General features: G+C 35.2%; 1 protein-coding gene across 9 annotated transcripts in view; it reads right to left on the reverse strand.

Annotated features, from left to right (window-relative positions):
- LOC123538663 (myosin-IIIb-like) overlaps positions 1-23,057 on the reverse strand; it is a 79,429-nt gene that overhangs the window by 41,888 nt on the left and 14,484 nt on the right. For 6 of the 9 annotated variants that reach the window (XM_053530607.1, XM_053530604.1, XM_053530605.1 and 3 more), the window contains exons 5-21: positions 22,895-22,971; positions 20,874-21,019; positions 20,130-20,195; positions 17,820-17,910; positions 17,003-17,158; positions 16,351-16,572; positions 15,663-15,746; positions 15,159-15,309; positions 14,798-14,849; positions 12,349-12,447; positions 11,853-11,964; positions 10,144-10,273; positions 9,184-9,400; positions 7,596-7,737; positions 6,706-6,859; positions 5,272-5,493; positions 3,962-3,976 (exon numbers count right to left, since the gene is read on the reverse strand). In XM_053530607.1, coding sequence (XP_053386582.1) covers positions 3,962-3,976; positions 5,272-5,493; positions 6,706-6,859; positions 7,596-7,737; positions 9,184-9,400; positions 10,144-10,273; positions 11,853-11,964; positions 12,349-12,447; positions 14,798-14,849; positions 15,159-15,309; positions 15,663-15,746; positions 16,351-16,572; positions 17,003-17,158; positions 17,820-17,910; positions 20,130-20,195; positions 20,874-21,019; positions 22,895-22,971 — 2,136 coding nt within the window. The remainder of the gene's footprint in view (positions 1-3,961; positions 3,977-5,271; positions 5,494-6,705; positions 6,860-7,595; positions 7,738-9,183; positions 9,401-10,143; positions 10,274-11,852; positions 11,965-12,348; positions 12,448-14,797; positions 14,850-15,158; positions 15,310-15,662; positions 15,747-16,350; positions 16,573-17,002; positions 17,159-17,819; positions 17,911-20,129; positions 20,196-20,873; positions 21,020-22,894; positions 22,972-23,057) is intronic. The other 3 variants (XM_053530608.1, XM_053530606.1, XM_053530603.1) reach the window with 1 other exon arrangement.

The raw sequence follows: 23,057 nt of genomic DNA on the forward strand, positions 1-23,057 counted from the left end.
CTCCAAATTCTATAAAAGTTTACACAAGTACTGGTATGTTGTTTTCAAGCCAGTTATTAAAAGGTATTCTGAATTCAAAGACAATTTCAAATTATGACTGAAATTGGCAAAATGTAACAACTAACATCATTGTTTGAAAATTACATCTAAACCAACCGAGATGTTTTCAATCTATTACAAAGTTCCTATTACCATCATAAAGTTCTTTTTGTTGGGTTCAGAGTTGCACTAACATGATTTAGGTTATACGGCGTCTTTGCTAGCCTTTTACTGAGGAGGACCACCCCTGTAGCCAATTTGTGTCATGTTTTAGGCATGCACTGGCACCTCAGTAGAACTGCCTTCCATAATCCAACTCGATGGTTTCCTCACATGAAGAATTCGGCATCCCAAATGAGCCATATCAGTGATTGGGTAAGTGATTGGAGGTCATGGAGGTTTAAATTTTTTAGAATAATGTATAATATCTGTAGTGTTGTCCTAAATCTACAGTAATTAACCTTTACCCTGCTAAATTTCTAAAATGGACGAGTCCATCGTTCAATATGAACAGACTACCCCTTATTATTTGAAGGGGTGTTCACTGAAATTTTACTGACTGAATAGCAAACAATGCACACCTAGATAAGCACTGGTCAGAAAGGCATATAAAAGTATAACATGATAAAAAGTAATGAAATGGGCAAAAATAAGATCTACAACACAAATAACTACAAAAAATGGGCAAAGTGTTAAACAATAATGCCAGGGGAACACTTCAAAATAGAATGTGTAAAAGGACAAAGTCTGTGTATGAACAATATCATGCAATTACTGTACAGACTGCATTTAGTGGCACGCAATAACTTCTTGAAAACTCGTACACATTAATGTAATGATTTTGTTGCAATTAAAAGTACAAAGAGTAAGCTCAGACACTCAAGCAAAATTGAGGAGTTAATGGACCCAACTGAATGGTAATTTATAGGCTGTGAAAAACTGAAAACATTTCACGAAAGAATATTTCATTATTTTTAATGCTACACTGCTGATATTCTTTGCAAGTCACTAATACCAAGACTTATTGGTCTTTTGTCAAATTAGTACTGAAACATTAGCTTTATCAAACTTGAAACTTCTGAAATCTACTGGTCTAAATATTCCTTTCAAAAACATTTACAGAAAAGAAATGCACATTCATATCATACTGTATGATAACATAATCAATAAACATGTAAAGCATATGGAAGAACAGCATGAAAAACAGGAGTGAAAGGGACCTGTTTTTGATGTTTCACTGCAACATTTGTAATAAATGTGGGTTTAACTGCCATGATAATGAAGATAGAATCATGTGACATGCATTAGTTATTGTGAGAAACACGTGTACAAAGTGAAGCATTTTTGACACTGAAATTAATATAACATGGGATTCTAAGGATGGGATGATAAGGGGCAAAAAAGATATTAAACTAGAGGTGCTTTTGAGAAAAGCGCATGTCTCTTACAACTGCCCCTATAAACAAGAGCTGTCGTAGGACAGCAATGCTCGACTATTGAACAGCCTTGTCAATTGAATGAATACAAAAGTCGAAAAAGGGGCATAATTTTGAAAAAATGGAAAAAGGGTTATGGAACCTTTACAGTGCTTATCAGCTCATAAAGTGAACAAGTGCGTGAAGTTTCAATCCTTTCCCATAAGTGGATGCTGAAATACAAGCTTACATACAAAAACTTAACCAAAGACTGCTAAGTCGAAAAAGGGGCATAATTTAAAAAAAAAAGCAAAGTAGAGTTATGGGACCTACACAGTGCATGTCAGATCATGACAGTGAACAAGTGTGTAAAGTTTCAATCCATTCCCATTAGTGGGTCCTGAGATACCAGCTTACATACAAAACCTTAACCAAGAATTTCTAAGTCAAAATAGGGACATAATTTTGTAAAAAAGCAAAATAGAGTTACGGAACCTCTGCAATGTAGGTCAGTCTATCACAGTGAATAAGTATGTGAAGTTTCAATCCATTCCCACAAGTGGTTACTGAGATACCAGCTTACATACAAAACCTTAACCAAGAATTTCTAAGTCGAAAAAGGGGCATAATTTTGAAAAAAAGAAAAATAGAGTTATGGAACCTGTGCAATGTAGGTTAGTCTATCACAGTGAATAAGTGTGTGAAGTTTCAATCCATTCCCACAAGTGGTTACTGAGATACCAGCTTACATACAAAACCTTAACCAAATCGGGACGCGGACGCCGACGCATGGGTGAGTCCAATAGCTCTACAATTCTTTGAATAGTCGAGCTAAAAATGTCTAGTTTCTCTAGATGGATTAGATGAATGGACCAAATTAGACGGCTTGGACGAATGGACTCAATCAGTAATTCAAGGGCCATAATTCAAAAGTGCCTGGACGGATTTGGCTAGTTATCGAACTTGGCTGAGGTCTTATGGTCAAACACATTTTGTTCAAGTTTGGTGAAGATCGGATGAGAAATGTTCAACTTAGAGTGGGGACAAGCTTTGTGACAGACAGACACACAGACTGGAGTGAATCAATATGTCTCCCACACCACTGTGTGGTGGGAGACATAATTATGCCATTCTAAAAACCTTGTTCACTGCTTTATTAAATCTTCTTAAAGTTTAACATCAGGAGCTGTCATAAGTGACAGTGCTCTCGACTTTTTTGGTGCTTGATAAAAACTTGGTCTTATCTGAGGAAACTAGAGCTAACACTGGAGTGATTAATACTCCTTATGTGGATGATGATGTGGGACAACAGTTTAAGCTCGAGTCAAATCCATTTAGTGATAACAAATACAGAATGAAAGGGTCAGAAAGATTTAACCAGAATTTCTAAGTATAAAACAGAAATAACTAGAGCTGTCACAAGGGTGATGAATTATACACCCACATTACAGCCTTGTCACAGAAGTGAGCCAATGTCAAAGTCAAACCTCAATATCAATAGGGGTCATCTGCTGGTCATGATCAACCTCCATATTAAGTTTTGTGACCCTAGGCCCAACTGTTCTCAAGATATCATCCAGAAATGTTTTAACTGTTCTAGGTCACTGTGACCTTGACCTTTGACCTACTGACCTCAAAATCAATAGGGGTCATCTGCTGGTCATGATCAACATCCCTATAAACATTCATGATCCTAGGCCCAAGCGTTCTCAAGTCATCATCAGGAAACAACTGTTCCGGGTCATTGTGACCTTGACCCTTGACCTGCTGATCTTAGTTGAACTTGACCTGTATTTTATGATGTTACACCTGTGTACCAAAATTAATGATCCTAGGCCCAAGCATTCTCAAGTTTTCATTTGGAAATCGTTTTAACTGTTCCGAGTTATTGTGGCCTTGACCTTTGACCTACTGACCTCTATTTTATGATATTACACCTGGGACCTTGAATCATATGATGTTAGTGGTGATGTGAAAGTCTGAATGAAAATTAATTCATTTAGTAATAAATGAGAGAGTGAAACCTGAAATTGTATGTAAAAAGGGATAATAATTAATGAAATATTGGTTTGAAAGTTATGGCCCTTGTGTCATATGATGTGGGTGATGAATGGGAGCAACTACTTTAAGTTTGAAGCAAATCTATCAAGGAATAACAGATACAAAGTGAAAATGCACCAAAACTTTAACCAAGCTGCAGACGTGGACGGACAGGAGTAGGAAAGCTCTCTAGTAGCTAAGTACAGTTGCACTAAAATTAAATATCAGTCCTTGTTATTTAACTTGTAATTTTAATAACCCTCTCCCAGTCTTCTAACATCTATTACCATCAAATCTACATAATGTGGTCAAACAATTAAACTTTAATATTAAAATATTAATAGGAGATAAGTGTTAGAACATATTTTAGCACCTCTACAGTCATATCTACACCATCTGGAAGTGTTCGAACCTATAACCTGTTACTCTCCTACCTTAGGAACTCCTAACAGAGGGGAAAGCCTTACCTAAATCCCTGCTTACTGTAAACATTTATTTATATTTTTAAATTTCATAAATAGAATGTTCTGTTTATACATTGTACAAACTAGAAATCACACAAAAGAAAATAAAAGAAACCAAAACTCACACAAAACAGAAATTACTCTTACTCTATGTTTCAGTCATTTAATAGATTTAAAGGGGCATGCGTCAGTTTGAAGTTTGAAGAATATGTAAAAAAAAACAAACAAAAACACTTAAAAATGACAGACATAGCTTTTGCTGTATTACATACATCATATTCCAGTAATAACAACTGAAATGATTTAGACTGGTTGTCGGAAATCCATAAATTTTGCTGCTTGAGAATCTTCGATATTGCAACGTCTTTTCTGCAGGCAAGCCCCTTTAAGTCAAATGGAAAAAAAAGCAGATTCTACTGATGACTTACTTGCTAAAATGTAAAGTTAAACTATTCAGATTTATTAAAAAATTAGAACATATCATTCCTTTTACCCCTATTTATTACTAATGAAATCTCCTTCTCAGTGTAGCACACATTCCATTAGTACTGACCAAGGGGTGTCAAGGTGAAATATATTCTCTTTGTGCAACATGGTGCAAGGAATAAACACAAGACCAAAGGAACCTACCCAAATAGAACAGACATAGTTAATGCATGACCTTATCTTTTGAGATATTTAGAAACAGAGTAATCGGAATAAGCGAAGGCATAGTACATGAATTCAAAAAAAATGCCAGGACCAAATGTTTTTAATTTCCATCAACTCTTCAAGTTTCATAGAAATACAAATCTGAAAATACTACTTTTTTTTCAACTAGTCTTTATTAAGTTGTATAGTGATATTCTCTGGTTCATCTATCTGACTACTGTTTATCAACCTATGAGGTTTGGCATCTGAAGGCCAAAGCAGTGTTTACTTGTAAATCGGTTAAACTATTTTCACTCTACGAAATTTAGTGACTGTAGTGCAAAGCATTCTGGACTTACTCAGTGGAAACTGATTTCAGTCTCCAGGGCACTGTGACCATGACCATTGACCTATTGACTCCGAAAACAATATGGGTCAACAGTCATTCTTTAAGTATGAGGACTGTAGGTCATAGCATTCCATTCACTGATACTGTTTGGAAACCAAATGGTGTATTGATAAATGACCAACACTTAGCAAACAAACCCTGCATTTTTTTAAGGGGGACATAAAAATAATACTGACAACATATTGCTTTTATGGGTAGGTTCCAAGAAAAATCTATCAAAAATGCAATGCAAATGCAGAGGTCTGACAAACACAAAACAAACTTCAATTTATACCTGTTTTTGTAAGGGGTGTCTGGAACAGCGACCTCACTACACTGTTGTCCGAAGCACGGAGCAGGTTCACCACCTCCACCGGAAGTCGGTCTCGATTTTTCTCAAGAAACCCTGCAGCATCATATTTTACCCTGCCAGCGTAGTGATCAATGCTGAAATGCAAGCTTGAAGTTGCTTTTGGTCGACTGTAGTAATGGCTTTTCACATTCTGATGAAATTTCTCTGAAATCAAATATTTGTGTGTTTAGGTTTTTGTTTGTTTTCTTTACTTTATAAAAGGAAACTTTGGGTTAACTTAATAAAAGAAACATTAATTTGCAGTTTCCACTAAATGTAACAAAACAGTTTTGTGTGTGTTAGAAGTGCATGAGGGTATAGGTCCCACTTACACCGTCCAGCTTCTGTTAAAGTCACCCCTGAATGGAAGTACTTGTATCATATTTCAAATATAACAAGAGCTATCCGTAAGACAGCGCGCTCGGCTTTTCTCAGTGCTTGGCTCTGAATTAGAGCTTTGCCAGTAAAAAAATTTTAAGTTAAAAAGGGACATAACTCTGTCAAAATTCAAATCAGAGTTATCTGAATTGTGCCTCCTGGTGTAGACTTTGATAGTAAATAACTATTTTGAGTTTAAAGTCAAAAGCTTTAACAGTAACAGAGATATTTGACTTTTAACAAAAAATTCTAAGTTAAAAAGGGGCATAATTCTGTCAAAATTCAAACCAGAATTATGGATATTGTTTCTCCTGGTGTAGACTTTGATGGTAAATAAGTATTTTAAGTTTCAAGTCAAAAGCTTTGATAGTAACAGAGATATTTGACTTTATCAAAAACTTTAACAAAAAATTCTTAGTTAAAAAGGGGCATAATTCTGTCAAAATTCAAACCAGAATTATGGGAATTGTGTCTCTTGGTGCAGACTTTGATTGTATATAACTATTTTGAGTTTCAAGTCAAAAGCTTTAATAGTAACAGAGATATTTGACTTTATAAAAAAAAAATTAAAAAATTTCTAAGTTAAAAAGGGGCATAATTTTGTCAAAATTCAATCAGAGTTATGGGGATTGTTTATTCTGGTGTAGACTTTGATGGTAAATAAGTATTTTAAGTTTCAAGTCAATAGCATTGATAGTAACAGAGATATTTGACTTTATTAAAAACTTTAACCAAAAATTTTAAGTTAAAAAGGGGCATAATTCTGTCAAAATTCAAATCAGAGTTATGGGGATTGTTTCTCCTGGTGCAGACTTTGATAGTAAATAAGTATTTTAAGTTTCAAGTCAATAGCTTTGATAGTAACAGAGATATTTGACTTTATCAAAAAACTTTAACCAACGGCAACGGCGACGCTGACGCAGGGGCGAGTGCAATAGCTCTACTTTTTCTTTGAAAGTCGAGCTAAAAAGTACATGTATACAGCTAATTTATTCTTACCCACTAGCGTCCAATCTGTAGCTTTTGGGAAGTGACTTTCTTCATCAAGTAATGCCAGAAGACCCATGGGTTTCATCAGAAACATGTCTAGAAGGGGTCGGTTGTCAACAAATGTGATTGCACTGCCATCTACACCTTCATTCTGGTATTCTTGCTGTTAAAGGTAAGAGTAAATACAGTTGAACTTGCCTTAGTTGTCACTTGCTCTAAACATTTTTTTTTTTGGTTGAACGCCATTTTTTCAACAGTATTCAGTTATGTAACTGCAGGCAGTTAACCTAACCAGTGTTCCTGGGTTCTGTACCAGTACAAACCTGTTCTACACAAGTAACTGCCAACTTCCTCAGACGAATCAAAGGTGGAGGATGAATGATTTCAGACACAACGTCTTTTACCACATCGTCACTTCAAACCACAGGAGTCAAAACAATCTCACTTCAAACCACAGGACTTAAAACAATCTCACTTCAAACCACAGGAGTCAAAACAATCTCACTTCAAACCACAGGAGTCAAAACAATCCAGGTCAGAGTCTTACAAGGGTTGAACTGTCTTACATTACAAAGACTTCAAGCTAAGTGATAAGTTGTTCTCTTTAGAGTAATAATTTGCTTGAAATTACATTGAACTGCAAATAGAAGCTTTCAAGTGCGTATCCTACAAAGGAAGTTTACAAATCCTACACGAGTTCCAAGTATCTATCTGTGTTTATTTTTGTTTATATTAAGTCATTTTGTCACTTTTTAGCTCTAAATGGTGGATGAAGACCAACGTACCATACAACTGTAATTTCAGCCATGGGCTGATGGATGCCTGGGAAAACCATAAAATGATAAACATTTAGATCCAGACAACCCTACAATATAGAGTAAACCACTGGTTCAACTTACCAACTCCCATGCAAAGATATGCTGATTAAAGTAATACTGAATCTGTTCATTAGCGATGTTGATACACAATTGCTCGAAAGAATTGCTCGGGAAATTCTCAAACCCAAAAATATCCAGTAGACCAATAATGTTCAGTTTCTCTCTGTAAATAAAAACCAGAAAACAATTGTTTTGTGTCTTCATTGTATATAACTGAAACAAATAGGAAGTTCAATTCATGATAAAAGCTTGAAAGCTATAATGTAGAGGCAAATCTTGCTTAAAAAGATAAACATGTAGACACTCTGGGTTTAATAAAAATTATATTTAAACAAGAAGCAGCGTTCAATAAACGCTTGATGCCCCGGTGGCATCCTTGTCGATACAAGGCAACCTAAGTCCAAAACGAGGTCAAGTTCAAGGTCAAGGTCAAACTGAGGACAGGTGATGTCTCAAAATGAGGAATGGTCCCAGGTTACATCTGCATTAGTGTCAATTCATTCTTGTAAGGGGTATTGATGCTAGACGAAACAGTCCCATTTGGTTAACCAAGAGATGGTCCATATAAAGCAACCTAAGTCCAAAATGTGGTCAAGGTCAAGGTCAAACTGAGGTCAGATGAAGTCTGAAGATGAGGAATGGTCACAGGTTACATTTGCATTAGTATCAAGTCATTCTAGTAAGGGGTACTGATGCTAGACGAAACGGTTCCATTTGGTTAACCTCGTACGGACAGACGAACAGACAAACGAACGGACGAACAAACGAACAGGACAATCACTATATGCCTCCCGCATCAGTAGATGCCAGGGGCATAAAAAATTTTCAAAACGTCTCCATGACCAAGAACTGTACTCTCAGACTGGTTTATATTTTTGGCATGCTAGAACTGTTTTATGCATCCTTTTGCATATCAACAGTTCAAGTAGCAGTTAGATTGTTTCTTGAAGTATGTCAGCTGCTAAAAATTACCTTGAATTGTTTCTCATTTAATTATGTAGCATGAGAATAACTTGTATGCAAAACTAATTAATCAAACATATACTGGTATTTGAGAACCACTGAGCCTAAAGGCATCCTCTATTGAGAACATACATTTTGTCTTGTTGTGGTTTTCAATGAGTAAGTTCACAGTTTCTTGATTATGATCCGATTCGGTTTTACATCTCATTTACATCAAAATGAAAATGAGGATGAGCTTTACACTCACCTGTTGTTTAAATTGGATAAAGCTTCAAAGGGCAAAAAGGTATTTTAGTTACTGATACCAAATCGTATTACCAACGTTGTTATAAATATTAAAATTTTGACAGCAGTAAAGCCCTTACTGACATGATAATGAGACTATTAACCTTTACCCTGCTAAATTTTCAGAATGGACCAGTCCATCATTTAATTTGGGCAGTACCACTTATTATTCAAAGGTGTGTTCTATGTAAATTTACTGACCGCAAAGTGAACAGTGCGCACCATGATTAGCCTGCACGTCTCTGCAGGCTGATCTTGGTCTGAACTGGCCGCAATGGCAGAATCATTTGTTGCAAGCTGGCTAAAGGTTAATAAATTTTACGCAAACAAATAAATTCACTGTACAGGGTAAACTACTCACAGCTTATACATCTCCTTATCTGGTTGTAGTAAAATATTGATTTTGTTAACAATCCAGCTGAACAGCCTTCCATACAGTGATTTTGACATGGCATCTCGTACATCCAGTGCCTCGTGCATAGTGTTCTCACGAATGATCACTTCACCACGTGCAACCATTCCTGTTGTTGTCAATACCTCTATCAGATCTCTTGATTCCAAGCCCAGCAGTTTTGCAACTGAAATTAAAATTTTGAATATTTCATGTGCGATTTTACTTCTCCATATTATCATATTACAGACACAAGCCATATTCTACTTGCTAAGAATTTACACTTGGTAGCTGGTTACTCTAACAGAATAAATGAGTTATATTTTATGGTGAATCAACAAAAAAAGGTCATTATATTGCCTATACTCTATTTGGGATAATTTACAACTGTTTTAAGTTTGCTAATCTCTTTGTTAGGGATATGAGAGAAAATAGAGCTATTGTGAATATTAAAGCCTACATTTTGGAAGAAATGAGCATTGCAAAGTTTACAATTTTTAATAACTCTACAACAACTTAAAACTTCTTATACAAACTACTTTAGGTCTATCATTTTACCCCAGTGTTTTACAGGGTAATGTTTTGGACTATATTACCTGCATTAATAAGTTCTGTGTTAGCCACTTTAACACTGTCTTCTGTGTGACCTTGAAACTGTTTCTCTACAAATTCTACATTGCCCATGTAAAGTGTAAACTATATTACCTATATCTGTAAGTTCTGTGTTAGCTACTTCAACACCATCTCCAGTATGGCCCTGTGACTGTTTCTCTACAAATTCTACATTGCCTGTGTGAAGTTTGACCTATCTTACCTATATCTGTAAGTTCTATTTTTAAAATTAGCTACTTCCACACCATCTCCAGTATGGCTCTGTGACTGTTTCTCTACAAATTCTACATTGCCTGTGTGAAGTTTGACCTATCTTACCTATATCTGTAAGTTCTGTGTTAGCTACTTCCACACCATCTCCAGTATGGCCCTTCGACTGTTTCTCTACAAATTCTACATTGCCGGTGTGAAGGATAGCTGCTATGACTCCAAATATTGAAGACACCTCCTGTTTGAATGCAAAGTACAAACACATGTTGAATATATAAACATAATGAAAGTAAATCCAAATAGCATTCTGAGAACTGTTTTCTCCCATGAAGTATTTCTAATTTAAATTTCTTTTAATACATTTAAACAGTTTTAGAACAAAATGCTACACAATCAATTTTCACATGAACAATCTGTCCAATAATTATTTTAATGGTCGGAACTTCCATTTTTAAGGTTCAAAGAAAGCATCCGATGATGTAACTACAAAGAAGTGATACACCTTTAAGTGTTACATTTGTGAATACATGTATATAAACTGGAATACAGAGGTACATGTACTTTTGGGTGATTTCGAGGTTTAATTTTGTTCCTGTACCCCCATGCAAAAGCAGACTTTGTTCAGGGACTTGTGTTATATTGTTTATAGTAGTTTATAGTATATCCATATCCTGTTCTGTTTACCTCTTTTGTCCAAAATCTCTCCTAGGTTTTGCATGTTTACAGATTACATACCAGATTAATTACATTACTTGGGCTCTCAATGAAACAAAATAAAAAATGGAAAAAGTCCAAACATCACAAATTTTCCTTTTTTTAAACCTTTACTCTGCTAAATTTCTAAAATGGACAGGTCCATCGTTCAATTTGGGCAGCATCACTTATCATTTAAAGGGTGTTAATTGGACATTTAATGATAAATAGTGAACAGTGCAGACCATGATCAGCCTGCACATCTGTGCAAATTGATCTTGGTCTGCACTGGTTGCAAAAGCAAAATCACTTGCCGCCAGCAGGCTAAGGGTTAAAGAAAAATTTTGAAGTGTTTCTGTTTTTAACATAATCTCTCCTTTAAGCTTATTTGTGAAATATTTAATTTCGCAACTAGAAATTCTGCAGAAAACAGTAAAATTAACATAATTTTAAATTAAGACTACATACTATTTTTACTAAACCCTAAGATTTTGAACATTTTTTCTCATTTACAGCAGTCACACTGAAGGCTAAGATAAAACAATAAGCTCAGCTAAACAAAAAATTTTAATGCTTGCCAAAAGAGGTGAAAATGACAGAAAACAGAGGATGCAAAAGTAAAAATAAGAGGCAGATATTGTTTTACATTTTCGGTGGGTTTCTTGTGAGGGGATAGCAAGGAACAATACAGAATAGAAAAACAGAAACTGAAAATTGCCGTGGCGATGGTGACATCAAGCAGAGTAAGATAGCCCTTTGCATTTCTCGAGGTAAAGCTAAAGATGATTCTACAGCTTTTCCCTGATGAGGTAAGGTATGAGAAGCCTTTTGTGGCATACTTTCATTAATACACTATATCAATTAAACAGATGGCTGAATGATTTCTTACAATGAAGGAACTATATCCAAGTTAGGTCTGAAGCCAATGTTAGCATATAAGCAACTTGTAGCAGTCTTATGTAAGTCACAATGACATGTTTTAGAGCTCTTTTTGGAGAAACCTGTTTGTGTATTTACAGACCAAAATCAGAAAGTAATATATTTACCCAATACAAATGTACTAAATTTACACGTTCTTGAACCAAACTGGAGAAAAATTTGAACACTTATGTAAAGAACTTTACCTCTTCCTTAAATCCAATAATGCTGAAACAATGCTGAATGGCCTTGAACTTGACCCTGTTTACAGACAAGGTCACCATCTCTGGTTGAGAACTGCTATGCTCACTGATATACCTGTAAACAACCATACATGTGCAATACATATATGTATACATTCTTATGAAATATTATTCTTGCCAACATCACATAGGGTAGAAATAACACTGAGCTTTGGTTTTGTTTTGTGTTTTGTCTTTCATTCATCAAGTACATTTTTCTTGCATTTCAGGTATACACTCACTGTGTTTCAAAAATTCATAGCAACATTACCGGTCTGATACTTAGAATATGTGGACAATGTAACCATGGTAACAGACCAATGGCATGGCTGCATTCTGGGACCAATATCAAATCCAAGTTTCTGGCTTTGCAATCTTTTAGATTTACAAATGGAGAAAACAAACAAAGACCAGACAAAAAGGTCACCCCTGTATAAATATGTATAAATACCAATCGTACCTGTAAGTTGCATTTTCATGAAGATGATACTTGTGGCTCTTGTCCTCACTAGGTAACCCATCATGTACATAGTAAAATATGTGGAAATTCTGTTCACCCCTGAGGAAGTATACAAAAATCTACATTGCACTGATGAAACAGTTAAATATGATTCACAGTCACCTGTGTAAAGCAGCCACCTTGCCATAAACAGCCAGTAAGATAATTTCCCAAATTGAATTTTTGTTCTAATTTCAACTTGTGTTGACAAGCCACCTGCATGAAACACCTGTCAGACTGTGCCCCTCCCTTGGCTGGCTGCTTAATACAGGTTTGACTGCATGATAAAACAGTAATATATGACTATATTGAGCTGGTTTGTTTGATGGCGGTCGACTGGGTTCAGGAAATCATTGTGGAGGTCATAGAAATTTCAGAACTGAACTGTTAGAATTGCTAAATGTTAAAGATATTTAGAATCCTTGGCAACAATGAGCACACTTACTGCAACATAAGGAACACACCACAATAAGATTTCCACAATGTTACTGACAACATGAATCATGGCAGGTACAGTGCAACCTCTCTAGGAGTGACCACCACTTGGAAGACTGAAATGTGTTTGCTGTAAAGATGTTGCCATGGACAGCTTATTAATAAATGACTTTGAATAAATAAGTAGAATAGGAAAGAAAACATCTGCCTTTGTAGGGAGGAATGTGCTATGTTGAGGTTATATTGTTTTTATAGGTTAAACAATGACTTTTTAGCTTCTGATGCCCTTAATATGCACATTAATTCAGGCACGTGGAAATCAGCCAGCAGGATGGCTAAATACAACAAAAGAATTCTACACAATAAGCCAGGTTCTGAACACACAGTGGTGAGGTGCAAATTATCTGGTCAGTGACCTTTACCACTTGGCCGTGGTGCCACAGGGATCCTTTACACTGTATCACCTGGAGACAATTTTTAAAAATTTAGATCTGACTAATCTAACTTTAATGTTCTGGATAATTATATTTTTAGTTTATAAACAGAAAAATAATCTTATATTTCACAAAATAATTTGGAAAGTAAGGAAAAAGTAGTAAAGGATTTAATCTTCGGTAATATGAAATATGGTGAATGTGTTGTTGGTCTCAAATGCCTACATGAGCATTACTAAGTGGACAGGATTTCTCAAACTGTTTAAAGTTTTTTTTTATTTATTGGCTATAAAAAGACTTCTTTGAAAGATCTGATATATGAATATGAATTTTGATACTCTATAAATTGCTGAATAGGGAATAATAGGATGTTTTTTGTCAAAAGTTACAGCAGGTTTTGAGATATCAACTTCATACATTTTTTGTGGTTTCAATTAATTTGAAAAAAACAGGGACAATTTCATGTTATTGTGGAAACAACATCAGACAATACTGTGTTTTCTTGTAACTAAGAGTTTTACAATTAAAACTAATTACGCCGTAATGCATTTTGGTGTAAATTTTCTTGTCAAACCTTTTCAGTGTGTGCACCTTGATGTTATTACTAACAAAACAAATGTAAACTTTCATAGATAACTAAGCAAAGATAATGACTTTGTTGTTTCTACAACTGATTTAGAACAAAGGATTGTTGTTTTCTTTAAGACATAAACAAACATGTTTTAGCTTTCTTTTCTGTAGACATGTTCAAATATTTAACCATTATTATTGCAGTATTTACATGGACTGGCGTATCCCGTGGTCTTCATTATTATAACATAATTACTGAATTTTTATTTTACCTATCTTGATGTCTAAATTATTTTTTAAACAAATTTCTTTTCAAAAAATTATTTTTCTAATTTCTTTTACAACCATAGGACTAAACTTAGAATCATGGCAAAAATGTCTGTACATATCAGAACTCACAGCCCAACAGTATCTTCCATGGATGATTCCAGCAGAAGAGTTAGGCACTTTGGGATTTTTGTAGGATGGTGCAAGATGCAGATGACTGTACCATTTTGAGAAGTTTTTCCTTGTTGTTTTATATGCAAGGTATAAAGTACTGATATAAAGCCAGAAAATCTGAATAAATTCTGTAACAAGACCTTTTGAAAACAGACAATGTGACCTAGTAAAATAATTATAGCAGATTTGGTTAAGCGAGTCTTTTCATGAAAAATGTGACACTCTTCAAGCCTCCTAGCACCGGCTTAAGGGGAATTATATTACACAGATACTGAATGGACTCCATTATCCTCCATTATCCCAGTCTCACCTGAAATTAGCAATTTTATTTAGTAGAGTAGAACCTTAAACCCATGGCCCGTTTTCCTTATCCTGAATTTTACCACGAAACTTTAGATATTCTCTAGATTATTACAGACCAGTAACACATTGCTGTTCTTTGCATTCATATAGGCTGAACAATGCTCAGTTAGATACAGTGTACAGGAAATGACAGGGTAATAATCCAGACTGAACTGTTCTATACTTACTGTGCTTGAAAGATAACTCTGGATTTCTCCAGGAGGTATTCTGTGATTTTAGCTGTAAGGTATGATAAAAATGATATCAAATGCTTGAAAACAGAGCTAATGAGTTAATTATTACAATCTAATAAAAGTATAAATTTAAGCTTGAAATAATTATATCTTCAGTATGAAAAATTACACACTTTCTTTGCATACAAGCATAACTTAAGCAGGAATCATTTTTTCCAAATTTTAATCTGTATTTTTTTATTAAGTTCATTAAATTCCTTTCTATGGTAAAAAATTACATGCACATCACTGAATTTTAAAATAAGATAAATTATGGAATTTTATACTGAAATGTCACACATCCATGTTTACACACCTCCAGTGACAGTTCCATTCTCAGTGAAGAACATTTCTAGATATTTGCCGAATCTGCTCGAGTTATCATTGATAACAGTCTTGGCATTTCCGAAAGCTTCCATCAACGGGTTGACCTGCAGAATTCTCTCCTCCAAATCACGGTTAGGTGCCTGTAACAACAAAAAACAGGTCTGTATCCAGCACTTTCTCTACTATTTGCAGACATCACCAAGTCAAAAAGATTTTATACAGTTGTGACTTATTGTAAATATGTGAACACACTATTGATATAGATTATGTTACAATAAACAATCTACTTGAAAGTGACTTGCTTTCAAAATTGGAAGATGTTGGCATGTTACAAAAAATCATTCCGACTAATTCGATTTCAGTGTGACACTGCAGTGCAGTTCAGTCATTACTGATTTTTCAACTGGCAAGATGTGTTCAAATCATTCAATATAAAGTCAGCCGCCTTAAATCCATGGAATGACCCTCTCTCTATTAGAAAGTTTTCACTTACCATGCCAAGCTGTGTGAGTTGCTGCACCAGAAAGTTAGCACTCATTGTCTTCCCTGCCCCTGATTCACCACTGATCACAATACACTGTCAATATAAAAAAATTCAGTGAAATCAACTGGTACACCATTTAATGCAACAATTTCAGCATGCTCATTGCAAACCTACATACAAATGATAAACATTTACAATCGAAATATAAATATTGCTGAAACAAAAACTGTAAATGCAAAATGAGGGAAATCGTACTCAAAAATATAGAATAATCACTTTTTAAACTGACTTGTTCACAGACCACTCAAGGTCAATATGAACGTTTGACTGACACAAAAAATAGATTACTCCAGGGACTACCCTTAATCTGATGAAGTCTGCCAGCAGTAGGTTCAAGCTTTCTCAAGTAATTCATCAGAAACTGTTCTCAGTCACAACGTCACTGTGACCTTGACCTTAGGAGTTTTGACTCAAGAAACAATAAAGGCCATTTACTGTTTACAGGCAATTATCCTACAAATGCGACGATTGTAGGCTGAAGTCTTTCTCTAGTTGATGATCAGAAACCAAATGTTCTACTAACAGACCAACTTTCATACAATGAACCTAATGTATGACATATTCATGTGTAAGGTCACATACTATTTAGTTATAAAAAAGACAACTTATAGCTAGGCATATATGGGATGATTTTTACCTGATGCTTTTTCTGGTGTACCATCATCTGATATGCTTGATCGGCGATGGCAAAAATATGGGGAGGGTGATCTCCCTTTGCTGCATTCATATACATCTGTGAGTGTTCCTCATTGTAAATGGTGAGGGAGGAAAACGGATTTACTGCCAGCAGAATATCTCCGATATATGTGTAAATAATTCCTTGAGTATAACGTGTAAACAGCTGGGCTACAATTGACTCCTGAAAAAAATTTCATTTATTGATAACGATGTCATCAATCTAAAGTGAAACATTATTTCTACAAATTTCTATGCATGACATCAACTGTGTTGGTATGACGTAAAACCAAATAAAACAAACAGCAAATAAAGAAAATACAGAAAGAATATGGCATTATACAGAATAGAGTATTTTTGACCATTACTCTACAACATTTTGCTCATCATACATGGAACAATTGACATATTATACAAATTGAATCCTTAAAATTTCCCTTCTATAAACGTATTGATATAACCTCGTTTGACCTTAAAATAGAAAAAATTAGTTTAAGTCATGTCCAGTGGGTACACTTATTATTTTTCTTGTCAAAATATAAGTCCTCTCAAAGTGTACATTGACCAACAATATTTTCAGATTCTACATGAAATGATTTAAACTACCTTATTACCTCATCTAAGACCTCCAGCTGTGTAAGATCATTTGTTGTCGGTGGTGGTCCCTGTCTGGACTTGCGAGATTTCAGCCGACCTTGCTTGGTTGTGACGTCAGGCTCATGTATGATACGTTCTACTTGAGAAGTCAAGGCTACCAACTGTTCCTTCAGCTAAACAGTTATAAAAAATAAATATAAATCATTAAGAAATTCATTAAATCAAAAATTGCACACCAGTATTTTCTTTGAATTTTTCTGTTTCTAAGAATTCCTCAATCATTTTGAATAAAGTGAATATATGCTACTGAAACAATTGTGGTAAATTACATGGGAACATACTAGAAAAAAGTATTGATACACACACAATCAAATCTGTATTAAGCAGACAGCCAAGAGAGCAACACAATCTGGCTGCCTCCTTGGCAACACAATCTGGCTGCCTCCTTGGCAACACAATCTGGCTGCTCAACACAAATTGGAATTAGAACAAAAAGCCAATCTGGAAAGTTAGCTGACTGACTGCTGAAGACAAGTGGCTGTTTAATACAGGTGGTCACTAAGACAGGTTCAACTCTATTAAGCTATTTTATAAATTCTACTGAATTAAGCATACTAATATAAAGACTACTGATACTACGGTGGTTAAGAAACTGAGAATGATGGAAAAATCTTACAACACTTAATAATGTCCAAGTTCATCACAAACTGAGTCAAAAAGGAGATTGATCAAGATGAAAACTAGAGGTATCTCATCTCTCTTTAATCAAACTTTTTTTTATCTATCAATTAAAAAGTGAATCCAATGTTAAATTACATGAATTTTTTACAGTACCTTAGTAACATCTTCAGGCACCTGTGCAATGAATGGATGTTCTAGAAGATCCCAGGTGAAAGGTCTCTGTTCATAGTCCTTATTCAGACATCTGAAATTATTTATATTTATAATTCAAAAAGAACTGTAAATCAGAAAAAGCCTCTTTCAAAACTTGCACTGCCTGGCTCAATATTATTTTCCATGGTGCAGATCAAACTGTATTGCACAGTTGAAACAAGAAATGTGGAAATTCCACAAAAGCCATGTTTTCAAACTTTGCATCAAACCAACAGGTTCTGTTTAAAAAATACTCATGTTCTATTACACATATCTGACCGCATCCAATCATGCTATTTGGAAGTACAGATATAAGAAACGTAGATGTGTCATTGCTATATGTAATTTATGATTCCCTGATAAAAGCTACCTAAACACAAAGTTTGCTGACAACAAGTGACCCCCAAATACATTCCCAACCTTTGTATTTGATAATAGCTATCTACACACCAAGTTTATTGATATTAGGTTTACCCAAACTAAAGATATTGAGTGGAAGCCATTTTTCTATTTTTGTTAACTGTGACCTTGACCTTGACCCAATGGTATTAAAATGACCATTTTATCAAACAAGAGGGTCATGATGACCCTGGATTGCTCACCTGAGTAATATGAGCTATATGTTTCAAATGTCAAACTGATACAAAAATATTAAGAAAGTCAGTAGGTCACATTCATGGTCAATGAAATTCAGTTTTACGATTGGTGTGCAAAACTGTGTATGTCATCCAAATTTCAAGGCTGTATCTTAAAAAACAAGAAAGTAGGTCAGCAGGTCAAGTGACATCATATTACTTGGGGTCATCAGGTAATTATAATTAAACAGTCTTGGAAATAGGATCAGATAATTTTTTCTTATATACCTCATATAATAACTAAGTGACCCCGGGGCGGGGCCTCTTTTAACCCAAGAGGCATAATTTGAACAATTTTGATAGAGGACTACTAGGCAATGCATCATACCAAATATCAAAAGCCTAGATCTTGTGATTTCAGACAAGAAGAATTTTAAAGTTTTTCCCTATATAAGTCTATATAAAACTTGGGACCCCCAGGGTGGGGCCATATTTGACCCTAGGGGGATAATTTGAACAATCTTGGTACATGACCACTAGATGATGCTACATACCGAATATCAAAGCCCTAGGCCATGTGGTTTTGTACAAGAAGATTTTCAAAATTTTCCCTATATAAGTCTATATAAACCATGTGACCCCAGGGCGGGGCCATATTTGATCCTAGGGGGATAATTTGAACAATTTTGGTACAGGACCACTAGATGATGCTACATACCAGATATCAAAGCCCTAGGCCCTGTGGTTTTGGACAAGAAGATCTTAAAAGCTTTACCTTTCGGTTGCCATGGCAACTAGAGTTCTGCATGGAATTCACTTCTTTGAACAATTTTGAAAGGGGGCCACCAATGGATCATTCCTGTGAAGTCTGGTGTAATTCTGCACAGTGGTTTTCAAGAAGATTTTTTTTAGAAAATGTTGACGGACACATGACGGACGACAGACACTGAGCAGTCACAAAAGCTCACCATGAGCCTTTGGCTCAGGTGAGCTAAAAAATAAATAAAAAATTTGGATCACAGTGGGGTTTGAACCTCTACCCATATTTTCCATAGCACAGTAAGTAGCTATGGCCCAATGTTCTAGACCACTGTGCCACAATTGAATTTTCTAAGTATGAAGATTAACCAAGTTATGCTGACCATGAACTTTGCCCCATTGACCCTTTGTTTTTCTATACGCTACCTAAAAGCCAAGTTTAATTTCATACATCAATGCAAACTGAAGTTATTGAGTGGAAACCATTTTTTCTATTTTTAGCAATAGTGACCATGACCTTGAAACTAGTGACCTCATATGCGATCCCAGGGTTGTGGATTCAAGCCCCATTGGGGTCATGACTTCTCATATGAAACCAGTACTGGTTTTTCCAGGAAGCAGTCTCGAGATTGGTTCAAATAAGCTTTAAGCTTTGATCACAATCCAGCTTAAATACTGTAGTATAAACTAAAATTCCGCCTCTATGCAAGCTACCTATATGCAAGGTTTCATTTGAATCAGTCATTCCTAACTTGTTATTGAGTGGAAACCAGAAGTTGACACCACCCACATGCCCGCTAACCTACATTTGGCAATCTAATTACCAGTTTTTTGAAAACCTGGTTAAAAAGACCATAACTGTATCTTTAAGTCTCTGGTTAAACTCCAGTAAATTTGCTCTAATTACAATATTTAATGAAAATCAAGAAAATAATACCTTGAAATAAAGTCCCGACAATTATCCGATGCTTCTTCAGGGTTCTTCATCTTAGGAGGTGGGTTTCTGAAACGGTTTATGAATAAAACTTGTCAAAAATAAAAGAAACATTTTTAATTGCCAACAGCAGATCAAGAGTAGACATACCAAAATACAATGTAGATGGAAGTAGATTTTAGCATATCATATGGCACTAATCATGTTATGGAGTTTACTGGGTCAAATGCCACCATTCCTAATCAATTCTACACAGTGAACCATAGCTAATGCTGTCAAATGTGACAGTTTGAACTTCAACATCTGCAGTCTGATCAGTAGAACTTATTTTTTGTCTGCAATGGGATGTTAACTAGTGGCTAGTTTTCATATATTCAGAAATTCATCTAAGAACAAACAATAGCTGAGACTCTATTGCACAACTGTTTTCAATGGAATTTTATGAAATCAACAAAAGAAGGGTCTGTGTGACTTCAGCAAAATGCATTTAGAGCTCAACTGTGATATGTTATTTTGCTACTATGGATGTTTTTATCACCCAATTGGGAAGCTCTAGCTTTCAATACTTTGACTATGATCACAAGAGACAAGATACAACAATGAATCTGTTATTTACACTTACTTTTGAGTTTTACAAAACTCTCACTCAGTATGGATGTTTATCATCCAGTGGAGGAGCTAAACCTATTATACCTATGACAGTGTTAATAAAACTATCATATACCTAATCTGAGTGGTTACACCTACCTTGGAATTCTAAAAAGTGCTCTCATTGGATGTTTATCAGCCAATGGTGGTGCTCCATCTATCAGTTCTATGGCTGTGATACCAAGGGACCATATGTCACATCTAATGTCATAATTATAATCCAGCTGTCTCTCACAAGCTATCACCTGTAAATATCAAACAACATCAATTTTAACCCTTACCTGCTAAATTTCTATAATGAACTTTTTTGGACAGTACAATTATTAAACTGTTAAAAGGGGTGCTTACCAAGAAGATACTGACTGAATGGTGAACAGTGCAGACCATGATCAGACCGCATGGATGTACACGCTGATCTTGGTCTGCACTGGTCGCAAAGGCAGAATCATATGCTGCCAGCAGGCTAAAGGTTAACATCTTCTGATACATATATTCTTCAAAATAGATTCAGATTTGGTTACTTGCATTTTATATTCTGGGTAAGATATATATATATCAACTTTGATCTGAAATACTTGTGCCATTCAACTAAATAATCATTTTACAACAAAATAATTCTGTTATAGTTTCTAGTCAAGTAAGAGTCACTTATAGTTCAAAGTTTACTTAGTTTCAAACTTACCTGACAGCTGATAAGATTCATTATACTCAGTCAAGCCAATGGCTAAATATTTTGTCTTAACCTTTAGCCTGCTGGCGGCAAATGATTCTGCCTTTGCGACCAGTGCAGACCAAGATCAACCTGCACATCCGTGCAGTCTGATCATGGTCTGCACTGTTCACTATTCAGTCAGTAAATTTTCAGTGAACACCCCTTCGAATATTAAATGGTATTGCCCAAATTGAATGATGGACCAGTCCATTATAGAAATTTAGCAGGCTAAAGGTTAAACTAAGGCTACATCAATTGAAATATTCAATGTACTCTAAAATGAAATTTTCAGGAATGGGCATTTATTAAATCCCATGTGAAAACAAATGCACCACCTTGTAGGTGCTGACGCTCATCTGATTATTTCTGTATAATAGAAAAATTGTCCTACCCATGATTTTGTTTGTCCAAAAAGGGCCATAGTTCTTGCAAAAAGCAGGATGGAGTTATGTTTCTTGATGTACAGAGTCAGCTTATGATGGTGAACAACTGTTGCAAGTTTCAAAGCAATAGCTTGAATAGTTTAGGAGAAAAGCTGACCTAAACATAAAACTGAACCAATAAATCTGATATTTTCTAAGTCCAACAGGGGCCATAATTCTTGCAAAAAAGCAGGACAAAGTTATGTATCTTGCTGTACATGGTCAGCATATGATGCTGAACAAGTGTTGCAAAGTTTAAAGCAATTCTTATTTATCGTAAATGTTTGTATACATGTGTATTGTTGTTGTTGTTGTTAACTGAAGGCCATACTGAAAATAAGTTTACGTTTCATTTTCATGTTATGTACACTTTGTATGTTACCTTCTTTAAATAAATAAATAAAGATTTCATCATAAAGCAATAGCTTTGATAGTTTATGAGAAAAGCTGACCTGAACATAAAACTTAACTAAGAAATCTGATTTTCTAAGTCCAAAAGGAGCAATAATTCTTGAAAAAAGCAGGATGGAGTTACTTTTCTTGATGTACAGGGTCATCTTATGATGGTGAACAAGTGTTGCAAGTTTCAAAGCAATAGCTTTGATAGTTTAGGAGAAAAGCTGACCTAAACATAAAACTTAACCAAGAAATCTGATATTTTCTAAGTTCAAAAGGGGCCATAGTTCTTGCAAAAAGCAGGATGGAGTTATGTTTCTTGCTGTACTGGGTCAGCTATGGATGGTGAACAAGTGTTGCAAGTTTCAATGCAATAGCTTTGATAGTTTAGGAGAAAAGCTGACCTAAACATAAAACTTAACCAGGCAACGCCGACACCGACGCCGATCAAGTGACGACAATAACTCATTTTTTTCCAAAAAATCAGATGAGCTAAAAACGAACTGTAAAGCAAGCAGTGGATTGAACCATCCAAGCCATTCAGCTTTAAACTTATAATTCCAAGAAAGGTATGAAAAATTTATCAGTACCTCTGGAGCCATCCAGTATGGTGTACCTACAGATGTCTTTTTCCTGTCTAATGTTGCTTGCAGGTGTCCTGACACCCCTGTAACAACATGACAAATACATGATGTATTATACATCTGTTAGTTATTGTCATGGAAACTATTACAACACTGCAAAACAGTCTAT

This window comes from Mercenaria mercenaria, chromosome 18 (assembly GCF_021730395.1).
Source record: "Mercenaria mercenaria strain notata chromosome 18, MADL_Memer_1, whole genome shotgun sequence".
In the NCBI taxonomy this organism is placed as follows: domain Eukaryota; kingdom Metazoa; phylum Mollusca; class Bivalvia; order Venerida; family Veneridae; genus Mercenaria; species Mercenaria mercenaria.